The sequence below is a fragment of the Primulina eburnea genome, chromosome 4 (assembly GCF_022965805.1).
Source record: "Primulina eburnea isolate SZY01 chromosome 4, ASM2296580v1, whole genome shotgun sequence".
Taxonomy (NCBI): Eukaryota; Viridiplantae; Streptophyta; class Magnoliopsida; order Lamiales; family Gesneriaceae; genus Primulina; species Primulina eburnea.
This window is the reverse complement of record NC_133104.1, coordinates 7,061,272-7,084,995: the sequence shown is the minus strand read 5'-3', so window position 1 is coordinate 7,084,995 and position 23,724 is coordinate 7,061,272. Positions and strand designations below refer to the sequence as shown.

General features: G+C 35.0%; 2 protein-coding genes and 1 long non-coding RNA gene across 7 annotated transcripts; 1 reads left to right on the top strand and 2 right to left on the bottom strand.

Moving 5' to 3' along the window:
• Positions 1 to 127: 127 nt before the first annotated feature.
• LOC140829750 (uncharacterized) lies at positions 128 to 2,090 on the bottom strand. The gene is made up of 3 exons (XR_012117516.1): positions 1,891 to 2,090; positions 1,685 to 1,754; positions 128 to 499 (listed from the first exon to the last, which is right to left on the bottom strand). It is a non-coding gene; the product is annotated as an uncharacterized lncRNA (long non-coding RNA).
• Positions 2,091 to 7,152: 5,062 nt separating this feature from the next.
• Positions 7,153 to 10,207, top strand: LOC140830820 (F-box/LRR-repeat protein At3g58900-like). Of its 5 annotated transcripts, none has more exons than XR_012117679.1 (6): positions 7,154 to 7,687; positions 7,813 to 8,780; positions 8,872 to 9,027; positions 9,125 to 9,416; positions 9,837 to 9,912; positions 10,017 to 10,207. XR_012117679.1 is itself a non-coding variant. In XM_073194316.1 (5 exons), exons 1-4 carry the CDS (start codon positions 7,672 to 7,674, stop codon positions 9,395 to 9,397), a joined length of 1,407 nt encoding a protein of 468 aa, XP_073050417.1. In that variant the 5' UTR covers positions 7,153 to 7,671; the 3' UTR covers positions 9,398 to 9,416; positions 9,837 to 10,207. The 5 variants fall into 5 exon arrangements, 3 of the variants coding, with proteins under 3 accessions (XP_073050417.1, XP_073050416.1, XP_073050415.1); XR_012117678.1 differs by having other exon boundaries at positions 10,014 to 10,207; XM_073194316.1 differs by having other exon boundaries at positions 7,153 to 7,687; positions 7,819 to 8,780; positions 9,837 to 10,207.
• A 2,566-nt stretch (positions 10,208 to 12,773) lies between these two features.
• LOC140830819 (tryptophan synthase beta chain 1-like) lies at positions 12,774 to 16,660 on the bottom strand. Its single transcript, XM_073194313.1, has 5 exons — positions 16,319 to 16,660; positions 14,883 to 15,239; positions 13,824 to 14,266; positions 13,643 to 13,737; positions 12,774 to 13,335 (listed from the first exon to the last, which is right to left on the bottom strand). Exons 1-5 carry the CDS (start codon positions 16,625 to 16,627, stop codon positions 13,160 to 13,162), a joined length of 1,380 nt encoding a protein of 459 aa, XP_073050414.1. The 5' UTR covers positions 16,628 to 16,660; the 3' UTR covers positions 12,774 to 13,159.
• Between the last annotated feature and the right edge of the window lie 7,064 nt (positions 16,661 to 23,724).

The window sequence follows — 23,724 nt, the reverse complement described above, 5'->3', positions numbered from 1 at the left end:
CCCGAGCCAATCTATTAAATTCAGCTTCCTTGGCCGAATAATACGAAGGCGGTGAATACTCTCGAGCAAACTGTGCACAAAACACATCCCAAGTAACTATTTCACCCGAATCTTTCAGAGCTTCCTCGGTAGTTTCCCACCATAACTGAGCTCGGTCCTTTAATTGACAAATGGCCAACTTAAGCTGCAAATCAGGGGTGTACTCCAACATATTAAACAAACGCTTCATACTTTTTAACCACGCTATAGCTTTCTCACCATCTTCATTCCCAAAGAATCGAGGAGGACGCATATTTTGAAATCGAGATATCACAAGTTCCATTTCACCCATTCCCCTAGTCAACTGATCCACTTCACGATCAACATTAACATTTTGTGCTTCACCCCGAGGACGACGACCTCGTCTTCCCCAGTCAGTCTCGTTCAGTCCTCTAACGTTTGGAGCTTCAGACTCCTGAACAACTTCCTTTCCTTTTCTACTCTTTCGTCCAGGAGCCATCTACAAGACACAGGTATTTAATCCACAAGCAGAAACAAAATAATCGGTTGAGTATAAAACCATAAACTGAAACTTATACACTCTAGTCATGCTGATACGATTAATTCAAAACATAAAAGCAAGTAAGAGCAAATAATCAAGCACATGCACAATCATTTTATTTGTGTCTAGACTCGAGTGTCCCAAACTCTAATTCGAGCGTATCCCAGTTACGCTCTGATACCAAACTGTCAGGGCCCGTGCACTTAGTTAATATTTAATTACCAAACAACAATGATTTAATGGTCTAAACAGCGAAAACGAGTTTAAAATGTTCATTTGGGCCTACAGAAATTTCGACATGACCTCCCCGTAAGTAGGACATCCCAAAAAACTCAAGACACAACAACAATAATATACGCTCGAAAATAACATCAAGTTCACAATCAACCACACAACCATCCTACAGCCGCACTGGCCAGGACTAGACACAACATACCATAAATAAAATCCCACACAATATAAAAACAACACCATACAGCTACACAGGGCATCTCCCTAGCAAATGTATCAAACCAGCATAATCTATATAAATATCTGGGAACTCTGACACGACAAACCGACTACTGGGTACCACTCGCTGACGCTCCACCAGACGCGTCAAAACCCCTGGAATGACCTGCTATGGCATCAAAAACAACCACAACATCAAAAGAAAACATGGTCGGACCCCAGTACGACAAACCAGTAAAATCATGACGTAAATAAAAGACATGTAATAATATCAAGTAAGTGCAATGCTATGCGATGCATGAATGGTAACAACGGAATAATGGATACCAAATGGAGTCCAAACGAATAGCATCATCAACAGTAACAGTGGCCACCCGTGCCAGGAATGCAGCATCAAATCGCCGCTCGTCCATGCACGTAGCATCGGGAATGCGAGTAGCTAAGTCGCTCGTCCCTAGCTGTCATCTGGGAATGTGGCTAATCCTAACCCACTCGTCTCACTGATGACTCATTATATCTCAACAGAATCAACATAAATAGCCGTCAAAGGAGTCAAGGCTCAATATGTTATGCCAACATAATGAATGCATGAATGTATCAAAATAAACATTCAATGCACATAATAGCAAAAACATTCACCGAATATTCTTACACGCCAATATAAGTGTCATAATGATATAGGTTTAAACGTACCTCAATTACAACTTACAATACCCCGGTAAATCTTAAAGGCTATCGAATGAAACTCGTCCAACAACCAAACCTACAATATAAATTCGCTATACACTTCAATACAATGCATACCAAACGACTAAACCAAAATAAATCGTCTCGGTTAAAATTCGAAATCCGGGCAGCCTATTAAACCCATACAAATTCTGAAATTTCAAGCTTAATACCTCAATAAACGAAGCTTAAACACACAACGATGATCTTGCGAAAATGGCTCGCCGGAAAAGTCGCCGGAAACACTGTTCACGCCGGAAACCTAGCTGGAAATTTGGGGAAAAGCTCAACACTTCACTTGTATAAACTAATACACCAAGAACAACCAAAATTCGAAGTCAAAAGCTTACCTAAAACCGAAACGAAGCTCACGCACAGTTGCTGGAAAGAAAAAACAGGGCCGATCGAACTCGATAACTTCCGATACAAGGCAAGAAGGAAGCTAATATACCTGAGGAAGAAGATGGCTAGGTGCTGCACTAAAATTCCGGCTGCTAGAGGCGCTATGCAAAAACGGCAGAAAACAACAAGAAGGCGACGAGCAAGGCTGGGGGAAGAGCTTCTGGATTGAGCGATCTTATTTCTGATTTCTCAAATGGGTTTGGGTAATTTATTTAAATGGAAATGGGCTGGGCCAAAGTTATTGGGCCTCACAGGATGCTCAACAATGATTCTCATAGACATACAATAATCATTGAAAGGCTGGGAAGTAAATTCACCAGCATTATCAAGTCTAATTTTCTTGATTGTACAATTGGGAAATTGATTTCTCAATTTTATTATTTGAGCAAGTAATCTTGCAAATGCAACATTTCGAGTTGACAATAAACATACATGTGACCATCTGCTGGAGGCATCAATCAATACCATAAAGTATCTGAATGCTCCACATGGTGGATGGATTGGTCCACAAATATCACCCTGAATACGTTCAAGAAACAGATTCAGTTTGGATTTTGACCGGTGATGGTCTTATAATAAGTTTTCCAAGAGAACATGCTTTACATTGAAACTTATTATTCTGAAAGATCTTCTGGTCTTTCAGTGGATGACCATGTGTATTTTCTATGATTCTTCGCATCATTGTTGAACCAGGACGTCCCAATCGGTCATGCCAATTTGTTAATATTGAAGAATTATCAACTACCATGTTTGATTCAATGAGACTTATATGTGTATAATGCAATCCAGTAGGGAGCATTGGTAGTTTTTCAATCACATATTTCTTTCCTGATTTATATGTGATAAGACACATATATTTCTCATTCCCTTCATTCATTGTTTGAGTATCAAACCCATGAGAATATATATCATTAAAACTCAACAAATTTCTTTTCGATTGTGGTGAATATAAAGCATCATTGATAAAAAAATTTGTACCATTAGGTAACAAAAATTGTGCTTTACCACATCCTTTAATCAAGTCTACAGGACCTGATATTGTATTCACCGTTATTTTTGTTGGTTTTAGTTCCAAGAAATATCTTTTATCTCGGAGGATAGTGTGCGTTGTACCACTATCGGATATGCAAACTTTATCTTTGCTCATAGCATTTTCCATATTTGAACTTCAAAAAAAATATGCAATGAAATAAAATTACTGACAATACATATATAAATATAACACATATCATAATTGTACAATAAAACATTATTATATGAATACAGTAAAAATAAATTATTGTACATTTATATTCTACCATTATATTGTTCATTTTCAGAGAAATCATTGAGAAAATCTGCAGTATCAATATTGTTCATTTCTATCCCACCAATATATTGATCATTTCCAGAGAAATCATTCATAAAATCACCAGCATCAAAATGAGTTGAATCACTCAAACAATCATTGCGTTCAATGAAGTTGGTCTGCTTTTCTTTCCCCTTTAATAATTCTTTATAAAGTTTGCAAAGATGCTCAGGGGCTCGACAAATACAGGACCAATGTCCTAGAGTACAACATCTGAAACAAGAACTTTCATATCTTTTTGAGTGATTCTCATTAACAATTGTCTTCTCATGATGCCTTTTCTGTGGATGGTTTGGGACGCTCTTTTGAGATGAGTTATAAAAATAATTATCTCTATTGTTTTCAAAACCACGGCCTCGACCACGACCACGGCCAATTCCACGTCCACGACCTCGACCTCGACCAAAATCTTGTCTTTGAATTTAATTTTGGTTTCGAGGTTTAAATTCATTTTTACTTACAGCATTTACTTCTGGAAATGCTGTTTATCTAGTGGGTCGGGACTGATGATTTCTCATTAATAGCTCGTTGTTCTTTTCCGCCACAAGAAGACATGCGATGAGCTCAGAATATCTCGCAAATCCACGTACTCTATATTGTTGCTGTAGAGTAATATTTGATGCATGAAACGTGGAAATGTTTTTTCAAGCATTTCCGATTCTGTGACCTCATGTCCACAAAATTTTTGCTGCGAGATTATTCGATACATCGCTGAATTGTGATCACTGACTTTCTTAAAATCTTGGAATCTTAACATATTTCATTCATCACGGGCTGTCGGAAGTATAACTTCCCTTATATGTTCAAATCTTTCTTTCTTTCCTTTCCATAAAGCCATGAGATCTTTTTCAATTCAATATTCACATTTCAATCTCTCGTCGAGATGTCGACGCAAAAATATTATGACTTTTGATTTTTCTTGTGATGTGGATATGCCATTTTCTTTTATGGTCTAACTTAGACCCAATGACTCAAGATGCATTTCTACATCGAGAGTCCATGGCATATAATTTTTCCCCGTGATGTCGAGCGCAACAAATTCGAGCTTTGTTAAATTTGACATGGTGGTACTAAAAAAAAATTACGATGCATTTTATTAGTTAATGAATATTTCAATACAAAGTAATGGATAAACAACAAGTACAAACATTTGTAAAAATAAAGAAAACACACGAGGAGGATATTCTTCGATAAATAAAAGACTCGTGAGTATGATAACAAAAATAATTAAAAATAACCTTGAGAAAGCCCTCTTCTTTTTTCTTCAAAAATTTTAATGAAGAATAATTTTTAGAGAAGAAAAGAAAGTTGGAGTGATTGAAAGAGTTTGTGAGATCATATTTATAGGGCAAAAACTAGCCGTTTTGTTACCGTTTATGACCGTTGGTGTACAAAAAAATAATGTATGTATTTGTATAATTTTATGGTAATAATATGATCTATATAATATTAGTCATGTTTAAATAATTATGTATATCATATCACATTATTATAATGAAGTGTCATAAGTTATTTTGTTTAAAAACCTTATAGGCTTTTATACTTGTCGTATCCCTTACCGGGAGTATGGGATGTCGTCTTAACATCCTCCCAGGATTTATAACAAGTTTTTGAAAATTTATTTTTATTATTAATAATAACATTATATTATATTAAATATATACACAATAAATAAATAACAGTAAAATAAATATTATTACTTTTGTTACCTTTTTTTCTGTTTGGACCTTGGAAAAGGATGAAGGACTTTTAGAGCTTCGTGCTAATAACGTTTTGTGAAAAAGTAAAAATTTATGGTAAAAAATAAAAATCTCAAACTCTCAAATTTTACCAAACTACACACTTTATAATATTTTTCTCTCTACTCAATTGTGATTTTCTTCACAAATGAGAGATCTATTTATAGGAAATCTTTACAAATAATCCAAAAATAAAATACATCATTACCTACATCATCACACATTAATCTTCAATATTTACAACTCTTATTTTTAACATTCAAATTATTCAACATTCAAATATTCAATATACACATTTTAAATATATTTTTCAACAAAAACTATATATTTTTGACTTTTTCTCGTTCTTTCGTAATTTATAAATTTAATCATATTTTTTTAAAAAATATATCAAGGAGTACAGAGAGGAATGTTTTTATAAAATTTGGTCAATGATGATAGTAAGTCTCATATAAGACGATCTCACAAATCCATATATGTGAGACGATCAACACTACCGATATTCAAAATAAAAAATAATATTCTTAGCATAAAAAGTAATACTTTTTCATGGATGACCCAAATGAGAGATCTGTTTCACAAAATACGACTCGTGAGACCGTCTCATACAAATTTTTGCCTAATGATTAATGTGGTAGTTGAAAGAAAATCAACACTTGAACAACTATATCAAATTTGAATATCCGAATTCTCTTTGTACAACAAGAACCAAAAGTGAATTTTATATTTGTATTTCATCTCACCATATAATTCATATTCAGATAAGTTGGTAGAGCTTTTTTGATAATTCTAAAAGGCAAAAACTTGTGTGAGACGGTCTCACGGGTCATATTTGTGAGACGGATCTCTTATTTGGGTCACTCATGAAAAAGTATTACTTTTTATGCTAAGAGTATCACTTTTTATTGTGAATATGGGTAGGGTTGACCTGTCTCACGGATTATGATATGTGAGACGGTCTCACATGAGACTCACTCATTCTAAAAACATCGTCTAACCATCTAATTTCATAGGAAATATTTATCTTTTCATCGTATCTTCTCTCCTATCATTTCAATTTAAAAATATGGCAATTTTCATTTTAATTTTTTTTTAAAAGCCTAATTTTTTCTACATCTTTTAATGAACTACACCATGGTATACAATATGATGTGTTAGCATTTTATTATGTGCATTTGGTACATCAACATCTAGTAGTCATGCCTCTATTATTAAAAAGTTAAATTAATACACCAATTTTTATATGATGTGGTAAAGTCCTCCAAATTCAAAAATTTCTTGGGCTATATTAATAGAGCAAGGAGTATCTAGGGATATCTGAGAGAATAATTTTGGTCAAATTTTATTTTTAAAAAATAATTTTCTTCAAGTATACTCGAATGTTTTCAAATACACGCGAAAATATTTTTTTTAAAATGTTTGACCAAAGTTATTCTTCAAGTGTATTTGAGTGTTTTCGAATATACATGAAAAAATCATTTTTTTTTTAAAAAAAAATGTTTGATCATAGTTATTTTACTGACTATTAATTTTAATATCTTTATAAAACCATTATATATTGAAAAACAAGACGGGAAACTCTTTAAATTGGAAAATGAGTAGGTCTCATACAAGACCGTCTCACGGATCACAATCTGTGAGACGGGTCAACCCTGCCCATATTCACAATAAAAAGTAATACTCTTAGCATAAAAAGTAATACTTTTTCATGGATTATCCAAATAAAGATCCGTCTCACAAAATACGACCCGTGAGACTGTCTCACACAAGTTTTTACCTTGGAAAATTCCAAAAATATCATTTAACCGTCCAACTTCATATTCAGCATTTATCTTTTCCGGGTTTTATTATTTTAAATAAATTGTGGTAAATGCGATTTGTCATTTACCAACGTGTATCTAATCTAAAAGCGCGGTAACAGTTTAAAAACGCATTATGGAATTTACGGATCCAGCCGAAACGTTTTATTCTCCCCGCTTCCAATCGAAGGAACTTCTACACACAACGCTTCCTCCATAGTTTCTGGGCATTGATCGTTGTACTGTTCGCTGTATGTTTATGCGTTGTTCACTGGTTTTTTAGCATCACTTTGTACCTAACCCGTGATTTCTTCCGTCCCAACGAATGATTTTATCTTCGATTTCTTGTATTTAGGAAAAAGTGTGTGCTGTATTTGTATAGCGTGTTGTTCTCATTTCTCGGTTCTTTGTGTTGTTATTCTCGTTAAATGCGTATGTTAATCATTCAACTTGCTTTAATTTCATCTTCTCAAACATCACAATAGTGTTTCCAGCTCCATAGAGCTTTCTGATTTCGATATTCAAGTGACCCTTTTGGATTTTGTTCGTTTTTGGTTTATGAAATTCACGGAGATTAAGTGAACCATTTTCCTTTTATTGTGTTTGGAGAAACCTCTCGAAGATCGTTCCCCCATTTTAATCGCAGGACAGGGTAATGAATATGCGATGGAGCTAATTACAGGTAATCGATTGTTTATCGTGCTTCTGTGGCGCGACATTGTGTGTTTATTGTATTTTGGCTTGTATATAGTATATTAAGTACTTAAATGGACATCTAGCGATATTATTGTTTTCTTTCCCTTAAAGAAAAAGGGGCGTGCCGATTGATGCGAAGTTTTGAATTGCAAAATTCTTCTGAGGGGCAGAATGTTGATGGTGGGGACTGCAAAATTAGCCATTTGCCAGATTGCATTCTGCATCGCATTCTGTCATATCTTCCCACCAAAGAGGTTGTGGCAACATCTATTTTGTCTAAAAGATGGAAGCATTTATGGACTGAAGTCACTTATTTCGACTTTGATGATTCGGTGCTGTATTCTAGTCAAACAGATTTTCGGCACCCACTTGATGTCATTCGTTTTATGAACTTTGTTGAGAGGGTTCTTCTGGTAAGAGAAAAGTCCGATATGAAAAGATTCCGTCTCTCCTGTCGTGTTTGCTTTAGTGAATCTAGCGTCCATGAATGGATTTCGGCTGCTCTCAGACACAACGTTCAAGAGCTTGATCTTTGCCTTTTTGTCCAGGAGCCCTTTACGCTTCCCTGGGGTGTTTTTGATCATTCGTCCCTTACTTCTGTGAGATTAGAAATGAATTGTACACTCCAACTACCGACTTGTATTTCCTTTCCCTACCTCATAAGGTTACACCTTTGTCTTGTCACATTCCCAAATGATCTCTTGATGCAAAAACTATTCTCTAGTTGTCCTTTTCTAGAAGAGTTGGCTATATTAGATTGTGAATGGATCAATATGAAGTGTATATCGATTGCTATTCCTTCTTTGAAGAGCCTGATACTTGACGATTTGCCATTTTGTTCTGTTGATGATCTTCGTGGTTGTGTGATCAAGATTGATGCTGAAAATCTTGTATTCTTCAAGTACAGTGGTTATTTGTCAAATGAGATTCACATCTATGATCTTTCCTCCTCGGCCCTTGCGTTAATCAACGTCCCCATTCTATGTCAATGGCAGCGGGAAATCACATCTCGCACATTTAAACTGTTCAGAGGATTGAAAAATGTTAGTAGCTTGAGAATATCCAGTGGCACCCTTGAGGTAATTATTCTCCGAGAATGATGATTGTTTATCACCACTGACCAATACTAACTTCACATAATACTGACCACTATGCTATTGCCTGGTGAAGTCTCTGTTTCTTGCAGATGATGTGCTAGATCGTCTACCAACGTTTGAAAACTTGACACTTCTGGAGTTGAGGGGAGAATTTGGTGGACATTGCATTGAACTATTAATGGAGTTTCTTTATCACTTTCCTAAGTTACAATTTCTTCACTTCTGTGAGGTAGTTTTTGAGTCCATAATGGTTGAGTGCACAAGGTACTTTTGTCTTACAATTAACTGCTTTCTTTTCTTTCTTTCTTTATTTTTTTTCCATTTAGGGACTTGGCTGCTGCAAAGATGATTGCAAGATGAAGCTGACACCCAGTCATAGCTTGTCTAATCTCAAGACTGTCAACTACCAGAATTTTTACGGGACTAGTACTGAAATATATTTTGTGAAGTTTTTACTGAAAAATGCAGTAACAATGATGAAAATGGATGTGGTTTGGTCTAAAAGTTACTCCGAGGACCCAAAAGATCAACTGGTGATTGAAAATCAGTTACATGCTCTTCCCAGAGGCTCCAGACACTGTGCACTTGTGTTCACATGAATGTCCATGCTTACTGTTGGTAGCGTTCTCTAACATGGTTCTTATTCTTACTTGATTAACTGAACTGAATTTGCTTTACTCTCTTTCAAAAGTTTGTGTTTGTTGAATAATTCAAAGATGTCAACTTTTGCCATCTCATATTTGCTGATCTGATTATGTGGATAGGTATAATCTCTAATATGACACTCCCTTGACCCACAAATCCCAATATCCCTACTTCTCTTGAAAACAAACGAAAGATAAGACGCCTGTGATACGATATATGCTTGTGACAAAAGAAAACAATTGGTATTGCTAAAATTCGGCACTTTCTCTACCCAAATAGTGATGTTTTGTCTCATATTTGACTGTGATTTGCTTCTCTAATATGCTTTCCTTATTGTACCACAAACTTGGGCTGCTTGACATCTAATATCTCAATTTGATTTGGTTTGCATAGGTTGGAATGTTTGAATATGTCATCGGTCCAGTTGGCTACTGTGCTTGGTTTTTCGCTGATTTTGTCAAAAGTGCAGGTATGGATTAGAATCTTGATAGCAACTTTTGTTTAACAAACATGTCTCCTGGTTGACTACGTTGTTTTTTGGTGCTTTTGTATTGATGTTCGAGGGAATAGCAAACATTCAATTGTCAGAACATTACATACAGACTACGTACTACACATTGAAGTGGCTTTTGCTGATATTTTCCTCGTGTTTCTCAAATTGCCTTACTGTATAGTTCATTATATGTACATATATGCTGTTGAATATTGGATTCAAGCTTGATAGACGGGCATTATAGAGAAAAAAAGAAGGGGGTTGTGGCTTATTTCTTGGCTTGCTTGTGAAAATCTTAAATCGTCGTATCTGCATGACGCCTGGTTTTCAGCTTTTTTGCCTAGTAAATTATGATAAAAAATAATAACAATAATAAGCAACACTAAAAACCAAATCTTGAGAGCAGTCGTTGATTTATGGATATCCCATCATTCGTTGTTAGTGTTTTCCAATCGGATATTTCTGTTTTCGAGATTTGCACATATTTGGGATGCTTACTCCTACCAAAAAGATTAAGACAAGACTTGGGGCAACTCCAACCCGGCATTATTTTGCCAAAATAACCTATTTTATTGTAGAGAATTATTCTCCAATGGGGCTGCCCCTCCTTTTATGCGCCAAATGACAAAAACTTGTGTGAGACGGTTTTACGGATCGTATTTTGTGAAACAGATATCTTATTTGGATCATACATGAAAAAATATTACTTTTTATGTTAAGATTATTACTTTTTATTGTGAATATCGGTATGGTTGACTCGTCTCGCAGATAAAGATTCGTAAGACCGTCTTTCAAGAGACTTAGTCGCACCAAATTTGCGGCTTTTTTTATTTTTTTCATTATATATAATTGTTAAATGAATTTTTTGATAATAATTTATATAATTGTAAGTAAAATTAAATAGTGTTTTAATACAACAATTCGTAATAAAAATTTTAATCAAAAAATCTAATTATAAGTTTATTATTAAATTTATAAATAGATTTATAGTTTTTAATTTTATTTTTGATGTTTTTAATTCTCATAAATATAAATAATTGATAAAATATTTGATTTAGCCAACACAATTTTTAACCAAAAATTACAACACATAATTGAAATACAATTACAAAGATGACAAATGAAATCAAATACAAAGATAGCAATGCAAATGAAAGTATATAAAAGACAAATAAGGTAGATCATCAATAATATCTTAAATTAGATTAAGATCTTCAAAATCACCAAAATATTTCTCAAATGTATCGTGTTTGTATTGTTCATGTCCTTCATTTCTTTTTTCTCAAATTTATGCTCGTTCATTTTGAACTATTTAATGTATTTGTGAATCGTTAATCGTGTTCAAATCCATTTACAAAACTTTATTCTCCTTTTGAAGGGTTGTTAATGCTATTTGTCGTTGTCGAGCTTTATTTTTTTCCTGATTTTATAGTCTCTTTTGCTCATTTTGTAATGCTATCAGTTTCATGTAATAATTTTGTTGAAGTTTAATGGATCCTTTTTGCAATACAATATCGTGGATATCATTGTAAATATTAATTCCAAAACATTGTTCTATTTTTCTGTAATTTAGATTTGTTGTAACCAAGAGGTCGTTGAGATGAAGCTTTACCTGAATTTTCATCACTACTTATAATAACTGAAAATGAAGGTAATCCAGGTGAACCTGATATTGGAGTATTTGGTGTCTGACTATCCTACTGTGACGAGTCCTAACTATCTCATTGTGATGAGTCCAAATTTATGACATGTATTTTAGCTCGTATGCTCAATGTATTGATGTTACTCGATAATTTCGCGATATCTTTCATAATAGATCACACACGATCATATTTGAAGTTTTTACTAAAATCAGGATCTTGCACAAGGTATTGCTTCTCGAGCTCATTACACAATTGGAGGAAAAAAATATATTACAGGGTATTACTTGACTGATAATATTTATCCGAAATGATCAACTATTGTCAAACTATCCACGATTCATACAATCCAAAAAAATGAAAAATATTTTGCATTGAAACATGAGTCCTGCAAAAAAGACGTGGAGCGTGCATTTAGTGTTCTCCAATCCCGATTTGCGATTGTGGCACTCCAACACGTGCTTGGAAGAAACAACATTTATATGATATGATGACATCATGTGTTATAATGCATAATATGATTATTGAAGATGAAAATGATCTTAATGCACTCATTCAAGATATGAGAGAAGCACCAAATCCGAATGTAGAAATGGTTGTCGATGAGCATATTAGATTTCAAGAATTTCTCGTTCGATACAAAAAATAAAAGAAAAAGGTGCTCACTATGCACTACGAAATATTTTAATTGATTGTTTATGGGGAATACAGTTGTTTAAATGTTTGAAGTTGGATTCATATTATGTTGTTTAAATAAATTTTATATATTAAAGTAAATTATTTGTATTAATCTGTCTTATATATAATTTAATTAATATATAATAATTAAATAAATAAATTTGAATATTACATTTTTTTGTTAAAATTTGAAGTAAATGAATTGAAAAGATATGTTGTATTTGGAGCAAAAATAACACCATTTTAATGCATAATTTACATCAAAAAAGATTTTTGAATTGTAGATGACCCCGTAACTCCTTTAAAGTGAGGAACGAACGATACTAAATTAAAATAGAAAATCTAAATTTTGAGCTTTTTGACAGAAATTTGAGTAACGGCATTGCCACTCCAACCATTTCTAGGCAGTAAACTGATTTGCGATTATTCAGCAATATTAATTTTATACTAGTCAACTTGGAGGGAAATCTTTTTAGTTCTGAAATAGGATTTCTGCACAAAAGATTGATTGTTCATCGGTTCTTTAAATGGAAAATATTTTTGCCAACGTGGCAAGATGAAACAAAGCCATTGTTCCTCGTTGGAGAATTTCTCACCCATCTTTTGATGCTTCAACATGATTCCACAAGCAAGAAACCTGCGGAAACTAGCAAGTAGCAATGCTATTTCACAGACTACAACTCCTAAAGACTCGATCAGAATCCAAACTATCATAATAAACCTGCAGACTTTTCTTTAAAAAAGGCTCAACATGACTGTGATGCATTCATTGTATGTCACATATGCTATCAAAATACAGCGGATCAGTCCAGACAACAAAGGGATATTCTCGACGAGATGGAACTCAGCCGATTTACACAGATTTTTCCAACGAGTCCATGTTCTTCCTTGTTGGAATGAGATGTTTAAACGTCCAAATGCTTATTGACCGTGTGAACATCCTTGTCTCCTCTACCACTGCAGTTGAGGACAACCTTAGTTCCATCAGGAAGTTCTGGGCATAGCTTCTCCAGATAAGCCAGTGCGTGGGATGTCTCCAGTGCAGGTATAATGCCTTCCAGCCTAGCTAGTCTCTTAAAGGCTGCAAATATACGTCGAATAAACAGTCGGAAAAAAAAAAACAGATGAGACTATCACTTCGGATTTTCTGTATATAGATAAATGATTCATGCATGATAAATATGTCTTGAGTTATTTCAAGAACATGAACTAGTATCTGAACCGATAACAAAGTAGAAGATTTGACATTTCAGTTAATGGCCTTCATTCTGTCTGCATGAAAGGAGCCTTGCTTTTTAGTTGCATTATTAGCATGTGACAAGGAACGGACAAGCACCCTCAATACTCCAATATATAGATCAAAATAAAATTCTGCTCTCATTTCTCACCTTGTAAAGCTTCCTCATCAGTGATACTGTAGTACTCTGCCCGTCCAAGATCTTTCAGAAAGCTGTGCTCCGGTCCAACTCCAGGGTAGTCCAGACTATAAAAGCCAACAAGAAGTATTTATTAGTAAATGAAAAAATGTCATCACTTGAAGAACAAATATGCTAACACAAATACTTTTACCCAGCACTTATAGAATGTGGCTCAATTATTTGCCCATCATCATCCTGCAACAAGTAGCTCATAGCTCCATGAAGAACTCCAACCTCTCCTTTACTCAGTGTGGCAGCATGCTTACCACTGTCTAAGCCAAAACCTGCTGCCTCCACTCCGATCAATCTCACTTCTTTGTCATCAACAAATTCATGAAAAAGCCCCATAGCATTTGAACCTCCACCAACACAAGCAACAAGCACATCAGGTTTACCACCCCATTTTTCCAATGCCTGTTTCCTTGTTTCTTTACCAATCACTGCATGAAAATCTCTTACCATCATAGGATACGGATGAGGCCCAGCAACAGATCCGAGTATGTAATGGGTTGATTCCACGTTAGTCACCCAGTCCCTAATAGCTTCAGATGTAGCATCCTTCAGTGTGGCAGTCCCAGAGTGGACAGCTCTAACCTACAAGCGGTATAATTTTGAAACAAAAGGTAGGAATACTAACTAGAAAAGGCCACTGAAGAAACGAAAAGAGAGACTAAAAATGCATGAATAAATTGTACAGTTCCACACAAGAAAATTTAAGAGACCGACATTTAATGTCTTGTGGCAATTGCAATTAATAGTGGGGCCTTGAACACTTGAGAAAATTTACAAAGTTAGCATGTTTATTTATGAAACTAATCAAATTGATAAAATTTTGCAGATCCCTTAACAACTTTGAGCAAAGGATCCTAACGAGCACGTGAATTGTGAACAGAGGGCTGACAACTTCATAAAAGATATCAGTTTCAAAAACGACACCAGACATCATCAAAGATATCTGAGTCAGTTACTGCTTCTAGCCAGCATCCTAATGAGCATATGAACAGGCGGCTGACAACTTCAAGCCAGCCCACTGGATTAAATAGTATTTTATTGCGACGGAATATATGCCCATACAACACCAACCATCACAATATAGAAGTTTAAAAGGAATCAAACCATACAAAACAAATGGTGTGTGCATGTGTTGGTTAAAACAGCTGGAAGGCTGGAACATTTAAAGAAACTATTACAAAATGCAAGAGTGACAGACCTCGGCACCAAGAAGCCGCATTCTAAAGACATTAAGTGATTGTCTCTCCATATCCTGAGCACCCATGTAAACAACACATTGTAGACCAAACCGAGCACAAACAGTAGCTGTGGCAACACCATGCTGACCAGCTCCAGTTTCAGCAATAATTCGCTTCTTGCCCAGACGCTTGGCAAGCAAAGCTTGTGCTACCGCATTGTTGATTTTGTGAGCTCCAGTGTGATTAAGGTCTTCCCTTTTAAGATAAATATGAGGCCCCTTTCCATCAGCACGCTTATAGTGCTCTGAAAGCCGCTCTGCAAAGTAAAGTGGGCTTTCTCTTCCAACATAGTCTCTCAAAATCCCATCTAGCTCTTTCTGAAATTGATCCGGAAAATCATTATATTCAAATTTTTAAAGCATTGTGTTGTGGGCCAAAAAAGAAGAGAGTCGCATAGTGGGTGAAAACCCCATAATTAAATTTGTTTATTCTAGAAGAAAATAGATGACACGCACACACACATGAGAAGGGAAGGGGAGAGTATACATGGAAAAGAATATTGGTAGAGGGGAGTTAGTTATATACTTGTCTTGAGTGTTACAAGTACTAGCGAGAGTCAGGGTTGTACAGAGACATATCAGTTTATACTTCATTCCAATATCTTTGTGCATTTCTTATTGTGGTTGCAACACATTGATGTACCCTCCCCACTCACTTAAATATCACCATGAGTTTCCCATGTTACATCCTAATCTAATTTCTCTTGATATCTAAGTAAGATTTATTCTTTAACTCTGGAAGATATGTTACTCTACAGTCATAGCTAGCAAGACTGCAGGAATAATCACGTCAGTTTGGATTTCAATAGAGTCATAGACCCGAAATGAATAAATTGTGCATTTCATAAGTAACAAGCAACACTACCCGAATCTAAATTTTTGTTGGCTGCAGAAAGAATGCGTAGATTAGCCTTCAACCATGCATATAAATCGAAAATATGGGTTCAAAGCAAGAAAAGTAGAAAACTATGCCATCGGGTGGTTGTCCACTTGACCATATACCTCGCTACATATGTATCTGTTGTCTTTCGACCAACTATCTGTTCTAAAGTCATAAAATTTTCACAGAGAAAAAAAAATTCATCTGCTTCTTAAAATCGCGAGTTCTTATAACATTGCCCATCACATAGCACGAGAGAAATTATGGCACCTTCGGTTCTGAACTATGCTAAAAATACCTTTTCATTCACTACGTCAGCTCTATTACCTTTCCAGACCATAAAACAAACAGGTAACAAGAATCTGCCGGTAGATAGAAGTGATATGCTAATTAATTCATCCTCAAAATCACAATGCTTAGTAACACATGATTCTTTGAACAAAACATTTACAATCCCGTTGCTTTTCCAATAAAAAAAAATGATCCGCTCTTTATTCGAAAGGGGATAAACCAAAACCTGAAACCCGTCATCCGACGCAAGGGATTTGAAGGCCTCCTCGAGCTCCGTGAGGGCGTGCATTAGAGTCTCCGGAACGTACTTTCCGCCAAATTTTCCGAACCGGCCGAAGGAGTCGGGCCGCTGCAGAGTCTCCAGATCAACGGACGCCGCCATTGTATGTGGTTTCGCGACCATACAAACTATGGAACGGTAACGCGAGTGGCAAGGAGGTGTAATTTTGCCGAATTTGAAGGGTAAAATGGAAGGTGAACGGGAATGAGAGGAGAAGCGAGCAGTCGCAGGGTACGCTATTGAAGAGGAGGCCATATTTTGGGTCCAAGCCGAGATCTTTTCTGATTTTGCTTCTTTTTTTTCTTTTTCCTTTTTTGTTTTGGTGGATCCCACATTAAAAATTTTATGTCAACGAAAATAAAAAAATATTAAGTTGATCTCTTGCGAAGCGGTCTCACGAATCTTATCTGTGAGATCGGTCAACTCTATCGATATTCACAATAAAAAATAATATTCTTAGTATAAAAAGTAATATTTTTCATTGATTACCCAAATAAGAAATATGTCTTATAAAATACGTCTCGTAGATCGTCTCACACAAATTTTTGTCAAAAATATTATGTTAATTATAATATTGATTTAGTCAGAAATACTAAAATGTTAAAGATCTTATAACTCAAATTCAAAATGATCATAGAAAAAATAGTCGAAGAATCGAAATAATCGTGAAAAAGGGTTTAAACATATAATTTAGTTTTTAATTTATAATTTTTTGTTAATAAGATTTTGATAAATATTTGATTAAAGATTTTTATATAAATTGATCTAGATTTGATTTGATATACTTCAAAGTGTTTTTTTATAAACTTTATCTTAACATGAAAGTATTTAATCAAGGAAACAATTCTAGAGAAAAACGCATTTACAAATATGAGGACCGTACATTGCGCACAGATGTGGAGATCTAGAGAAAAATACTCACAAAGAGAAGATTAAGCAGTAGAGCGCTATACGTTTGAAGATTACTGTTATTTTTTAAAATGCGGAACGTAGTGAAATCAAATAATATACAACTCAGTATAAAAGAAAATACAAGTCCTGTGTCTACAAATCAGTAAAACTAAGGTTCAACATCTAAATATCAAGTGTTAAAATCATATATACATCCAAGTCTGAAGTCTCCACTCTATCACGATCTCTCCTCATCTCCTGGATCCTGAACATGTCCCACCTGTTGTCATGTACACATACAAACAAGACAACAGCCGGATAATTCTGGTGAGAATATAATCCCAGTATAAATCAACGAAACATGCAATCATATAACCAAAATATAAAGCATGTAACAGATAACAGCAATATGTATCAAAACCTGAAACATAATCAATCACAGACTGTCGACAATGCTCGTAACTCTACAATTCAGACTAGACTCAATCCTACTCTAGGGATCCCGGTTTCCAGATGTGGTGTTCCTATATCGAATTCCTTAATAGAAGGAACACTGATTCTATTTACTCGATATAACCAAATATGGTGTTCCTATATCGAATTCCGTAATAGAAGAAATTCCAATTCTATTTACTCGATATAACCAAACATCCGGTGTCCTGACCTAACCGTCATAGACTGTAGCTTAATCGCTAATATCCTATCTTGAGACATCGTGCAATGTGCCCGTGGAGATCCCGCCACTATCAGGCACTTCCGTCCCAAGATTTCTATACTATCTTGTGACATCGTGCAATGTGCCCGTGGCGATCCCGCCACTATCAGGCACTTCTGTCACAAGATTACTCGTCTGATACCTGCTATCTATAAATCAAGAAGACAAGTACATCAGTCCAATCAATGCAATAAAGTAAAATATGTGATTTAGGGAAACTCAAGTCTAAACCGACTCAAGTCGATCTCCCAATACCACATTGACTTATACCTTTCGTTCGTAGTGTCGGTCTGGAATTCAAACTCTGTCAATTCTTCAATCTGGCAATGACAATATCAATGATATCACATCAATATACTGTTTAAATCGATACCAATCTGATCAATAATTCAAATCAACGGTATAACCGCACAATCCCGATATCCCGGTCAATATAACATCACCAGATAATAAATCCCTCAAGTAATAATCGATACCAATACAATCTGATATCATTTCTCAGTCAATTTCATTCTGAAAATCATAACAATTCCATATTCAGTCCGTTTCTTAATCTGACTTCGATTCTACGCTGTCTAGCATGCCAAGAACGTCATATATGAATTCTATTCAATTCTGACAATATCATAATTTCAAGACGTGTCAAAACGTAGTAAAACTTACGTCCAGTTGTAGCCTACGTTGCTAGGAACTCGGTACCGAAGTCGGATTCAAAATCAGACGGATGGATTTTGCACAAAAGGCGTAAGTATTTTCTATAACTTCACAGAGACTTTTCTCGACTCTTTTCTCGGCAAAATGAAGGAGGAACGAAGCTTGTTACATATATATATATATATTGCATTCACGCATGTAAAGCAAATGGCCGATCCTACATGCAACACGTCTCGCGCATATGCGCGAGGCAATATAGCCTAGCGCGTGTGTACACGGCATCTCACGCATATGCGCCTCCTACTGGCGCATATGCGCGAGGCCATGTTCATTTTATCCCCCCTCTCGGGTTGTCTCGCGCATATGCGCGAAGACACGTCGCGCATATGCGCGAGGCTCTCTGGACATTTCACGCATGTGCGCATCTCATGTCGCGCATGTGCGCGAGAGGCACTGTCCTCGCACATAATTCGTTCCACGCCGACTCAAATCGTGTCCCGATTAATTCTTTTTATAATCACATGAAATTATAAATCAATCATCCGTTAATTACAGTGATTAATTCTCGGGCGTTACATGTGTTGTCTTGGTAGTTGGAGATATATGAAGGCAACACTTGTTAAAGTGTTGATTGAAGATTTCGTTCGTTGTTGCAGTTTTTTGTATATAGTTTTTGCATTCTTTGGTCATTTTACTATCGTTTTTAGAATGCAATTTAATTTCTTAACTTTTTTATAGAGGATAGTTTTTCATAGAATTACTAATATTTGTTTTGTAAACTTGATTTGTTTTTTAAGTATTATTTTGTAATGAGTCATCGCACAAGTATACTTGTGCATATTTATCCCTGAGTTATTTTTATCTAAGTTATTTCTTTGTGTGCTATATTATTATGATTTGTGTTGTCACTAGGTGTTAAATCATCTGGGATAACATTGATATCCAATGCACACAATGTTTTTACTTTTTTGTTAAACAAAATTTATTTCAAATGGTATCAAAGCAGTCACTTGACTAGGCTAAGTGATATTTTGGTTATTTTTGTCTAACAAATATAATTCAATTGACGTGTCACTTGCCAATACCACCCTTCGACCATCTGTATTGGATGGATCCAACTACAGCCTTTGGAAATTCAAAATAAGGATTTATATCAAATCTCTAGATGAACGAGCATGGCAATGAGCTGTCAGTTGGACTCCACTCAAAAGAGTTGATGGAGATGGTGATAGTCTGATCAAACTAGAAAGTGACTGGACAGCTGATGAAGTCCAGATTTCTAACTACAGTTCAAAGGCATTAAATGCCATCTTTATAGCAGTCGATGTAAATATGTTTAGCCTGATCATCATCTATATTTCGGCTAAGAATTCATGAGAAATCTTTCAAAAATATTGTGAAATATCTGAAAGTGTTTGAAGAACAAAGTTAAGAATGCTAACATCTAAAAATTCGAATGTCTTATGATGGAAGAGACTGAAACAGTCATTGATTATGATCTTCGCCTCAGAGATATTGCTAATAAGTATTTAACCTTGGAGATCCAATCTCGAATGAACGACTGGTTAAAAAGTACTTATAAGATTTGTGCAATTGATGAAGGAAAAGAGACAACTCAAATCGTACCGGAAGACTTGATCAGTTCACCTCATACTTTTGAGATGAATATGGATTTGCAGAAAAAGTACAAAGATAATAAAATTGTTTTCCAAATCTCTAATGATTCCTAAAACGATCTTCTTCAAATGTCACAAGAAGCCAATGAGTCGCATCTCTATGAAGACTCTATCTTTTATATCACGAAGAAATTTGGATATTATTTGAAAAAAAAGAGACAAAAAGAAGACATGACAAAAATCTAAGTTTCTTAGTCTAACTGCTCCTGAAAAAACTCAGAAGTTTCCTACCCAATGACAATTTAGGCAAAGGAACAAAGGTAAGAATCAATTTGATTCTAAAAGGTTTGATTCTGTGCAATGTAGAGAGTGGAATGGTTTTGGACATTATGTGAATGACTATGCAAATAGGCTTCGCAAAAATAAAAAAAAAAATTGAATGTTTTTTTAAGTATTGAGGAATCTAATGAAGATTAAGAAGCTAACAAAGTAGAAAGTCACACTTCCCTAAATGCACTTTCGGAATAAAGACGCTGGTTGCAAATCAATCTATTGGGTGTTGCCTCTGGTGTTACGATACCTGGCCGAAACATCACTCAAAAATCAGTATGTCTCAAGGACACAAATTCTAGAAATTTAAGTGATCCTAGAGATTTGGAAGCTGACGACAAAGAAATCACTCTAGAGAGTGTACAAAAGTTATATGAGGAGTTGTATGCTGACTGGATCAAAAGAAACAATTTGAATACAACTATCTCAAAAGAGAATACTAAGCTAAAGTTTGTTGTTGCCAAACTCGAAGTGATATTAAGCAAGAAGGATTTGGAATTGTATAAATTCAAGGATGACCTTGAAAAGGAAACTGAGACACTTTCCAAGTTCAACTCTTGTACAACCAAGCTTGATTCAATACTAATTATGGGTAAGGATAGTAAGACTGGTGTAGGTTTCAACAACAATGTGTTTGAAGTTGAAGAATGATCAAAACCAACTTTGTTTGTGTGAGAAATCATTAACACATCAAGTACACCTATTGGCGCTCCTATGGCCAAAAACTTCCCACCAAAGAAGCAAGTCTACACTCAAAAGACGAAGCAAAGAAAACTCCACCTTGTTTGTCATTATTGTCTCAAACCTGGTTATATCAAACCATATTGTTTTAAGCTGAGACACAACTACATATAGTGAGAAGCAGATCAGATTTTGCTCAAGGTGTCCCACTACACCTACCGCAATATACCTCCAACAAAAGACTTACGGTGAAGAAAGTTCGGGTACCAAAAATCAAAATTCATTGTCATGTTGTTTATACATGATTAAAAACAAACATTGCAGGTCACTGGTACTTTGATAATAGAAGCTCATGCCACATGACATGTTCAAGAGAATATCTCACGGACTATGTTGAACAAAAGAGTGGTAGAGTGATCTATGGAGGTTGAGCAAAAAAGATTGTTGGAAAAAGAACACTGAATGTTGAAAGACTTCTCAAGCTTCATAATATGCTACATGTCGAGGGACTAAACTCAAAATTGATAAGTATTAGTCAATTGTGTGATTATGATTTGCATGTTAAGTTTGAAAAAGTTCTTGTGAAGTTTTTGATAATGCTAACATGTGTGTTATGACATCTACAAGATTTGCAGATAACTGTTATCAATTAAGAGAATAACTTACATGCAAATATGCAAAAGTGAGTGAACCTGATCTTTGGCATCAAAAGTCGAGTCAGGAAAATTTCAAGATATTAAAGAACCTCTGTAAGTATGATGTTGTACAAGGTATGTTCAATCTATCCTCTAGAGTTTGTATGTTTGTGGAGCCTTTAAAAAGGTAAGCAAACTCGGGTGTCACACCCCGTGTTGCAACATTTCGGGACAATATGTTGCCTTGAGTTATTACATATGGATCTTATGGGTCATACGAAAGTGGAAATCTATAGAGTTAAAAAGTATTCTTCTGTGTGTGTCGATGACTTTTCACTTTTTGAATAAGCTTTCTTAAAGAGAAGTTGGACACTTTTGATGCATTTAAAAATCTAGCACAAGGATTACTAACCTACATAACTTGAATGTAGGTATAATCACGACTGACTATGGTAAGGAATTTGAGAACTCCTTGTTTTCATTTTTATGTGGTAAGAAAGGTATTTGACATGATTTTTCTGCCTCAAAACTCCACAACATAATGATATAGCTGAACGCAAGAATATAACATTACAAGAAATGGCTAAGCTGATGCTGAGTTCAAAAAATATCTCAAAGCGTTTTTGGGCTGAGGCTTTCAACACTATATGTCATATTTCAAATTTTGTGTATTTAAGAAGTTGTTCTACTATGACATCCTATGAGATAATAACGAGAAATATGCCAACTCTTTAAGACACTCATGTTTTGGATGTATATGTTATATTTTATATGATAGAGATCACATAATTAAGTTTGATTCAAAGAGTGACAAGTGTTTTTTTCTTGGATATTCTACAATTAGTTGTGCCTATAAAATATTTAATATAAGATCTAGGACGATTTTGGAATCCATTAATGTATTATTGATGATTCTACATATCTCAAAATAAAAAGAGCTGAGTATGATACAAAAGAGTTTCTGGAAGTGTCCATACAACTGGAAAATCTCAGTGTTGTGAATGATGTTGTAACACCCAGCACAACATGGAAAATATCCAAGGATCATCAACAAGGTGATGATGATTTAATAATGATGGAAAAGATATACTCAGCAAAATCTAGAAGAATCATCCCTCATTACATATCATTGGAGATGCACATGGTGATATACAAACTCGAAGGGAAGAAAATGTTGACTATAAAAAATTGATTGTGTTAGTATGCACTGAGTTCCATGTACTACCAGGTAAGACATTCTTGTTTTGTGTCACATTGAACTAAAGAATATTAATGCTGCTTTGAAAGATGAATTTTGGATCAATGCAATGCATGATGAGTTTGAACAATTTGATCGTAATGATGTGTGAGATTTAATTCCTAGGCTTGATCATGGTAATGTAATTGGAACTAAATTGATTGCCAAAAAAAAAAAGATTGTTGAATTAGGAGAAGTTATTAGAAACAAAGCATGGTTGGTTGTTTAAGGGTACACGTAGGTTGATGGATTTTGATGAAACCTTCACTCATGTAGCTCGCATTGAGTATTTCCGACTGTTGCTTGCCATTGCTTATCACTTAGGGATCAAAACTTATCAAATGGATGTGAAGATTGTGTTTTTGAATGAAATTTTATATTAAGAATCTTATTTGAGCCAATATAAAGGATTTGAAGATCATCACCAGTTGGACCATGTTTATAAGCTAAAGAATGCATTATATGAATTGAAAATTCTCCACGAGCATAGTATGGTAGGTTGATTGACTATTTGCTTGAGATTTGATTCAAACAAGGCTAAGTAGACAAAACTATGTTTGTTCAAAGGTCGAATATTGACATACTCATATGCC

Excerpts from the sequence above, each read along its gene's own strand:
- LOC140830820 (XM_073194315.1), top strand. Across the intron at positions 8,781-8,871 it reads TATCCAGTGGCACCCTTGAG|TCTCTGTTTCTTGCAGATGA; the intron begins GTAATTATTCTC and ends TGCCTGGTGAAG. Across the intron at positions 9,028-9,124 it reads AATTTCTTCACTTCTGTGAG|GGACTTGGCTGCTGCAAAGA; the intron begins GTAGTTTTTGAG and ends TTTTCCATTTAG.
- LOC140830819 (XM_073194313.1), bottom strand. The coding sequence starts at position 16,627 with ATGGCCTCCTCTTCAATAGCGTACCCTGCGACTGCTCGCTTCTCCTCT. Across the intron at positions 14,267-14,882 it reads TGCGGCTTCTTGGTGCCGAG|GTTAGAGCTGTCCACTCTGG; the intron begins GTCTGTCACTCT and ends TACCGCTTGTAG. Across the intron at positions 13,336-13,642 it reads TGATGAGGAAGCTTTACAAG|CCTTTAAGAGACTAGCTAGG; the intron begins GTGAGAAATGAG and ends GTATATTTGCAG.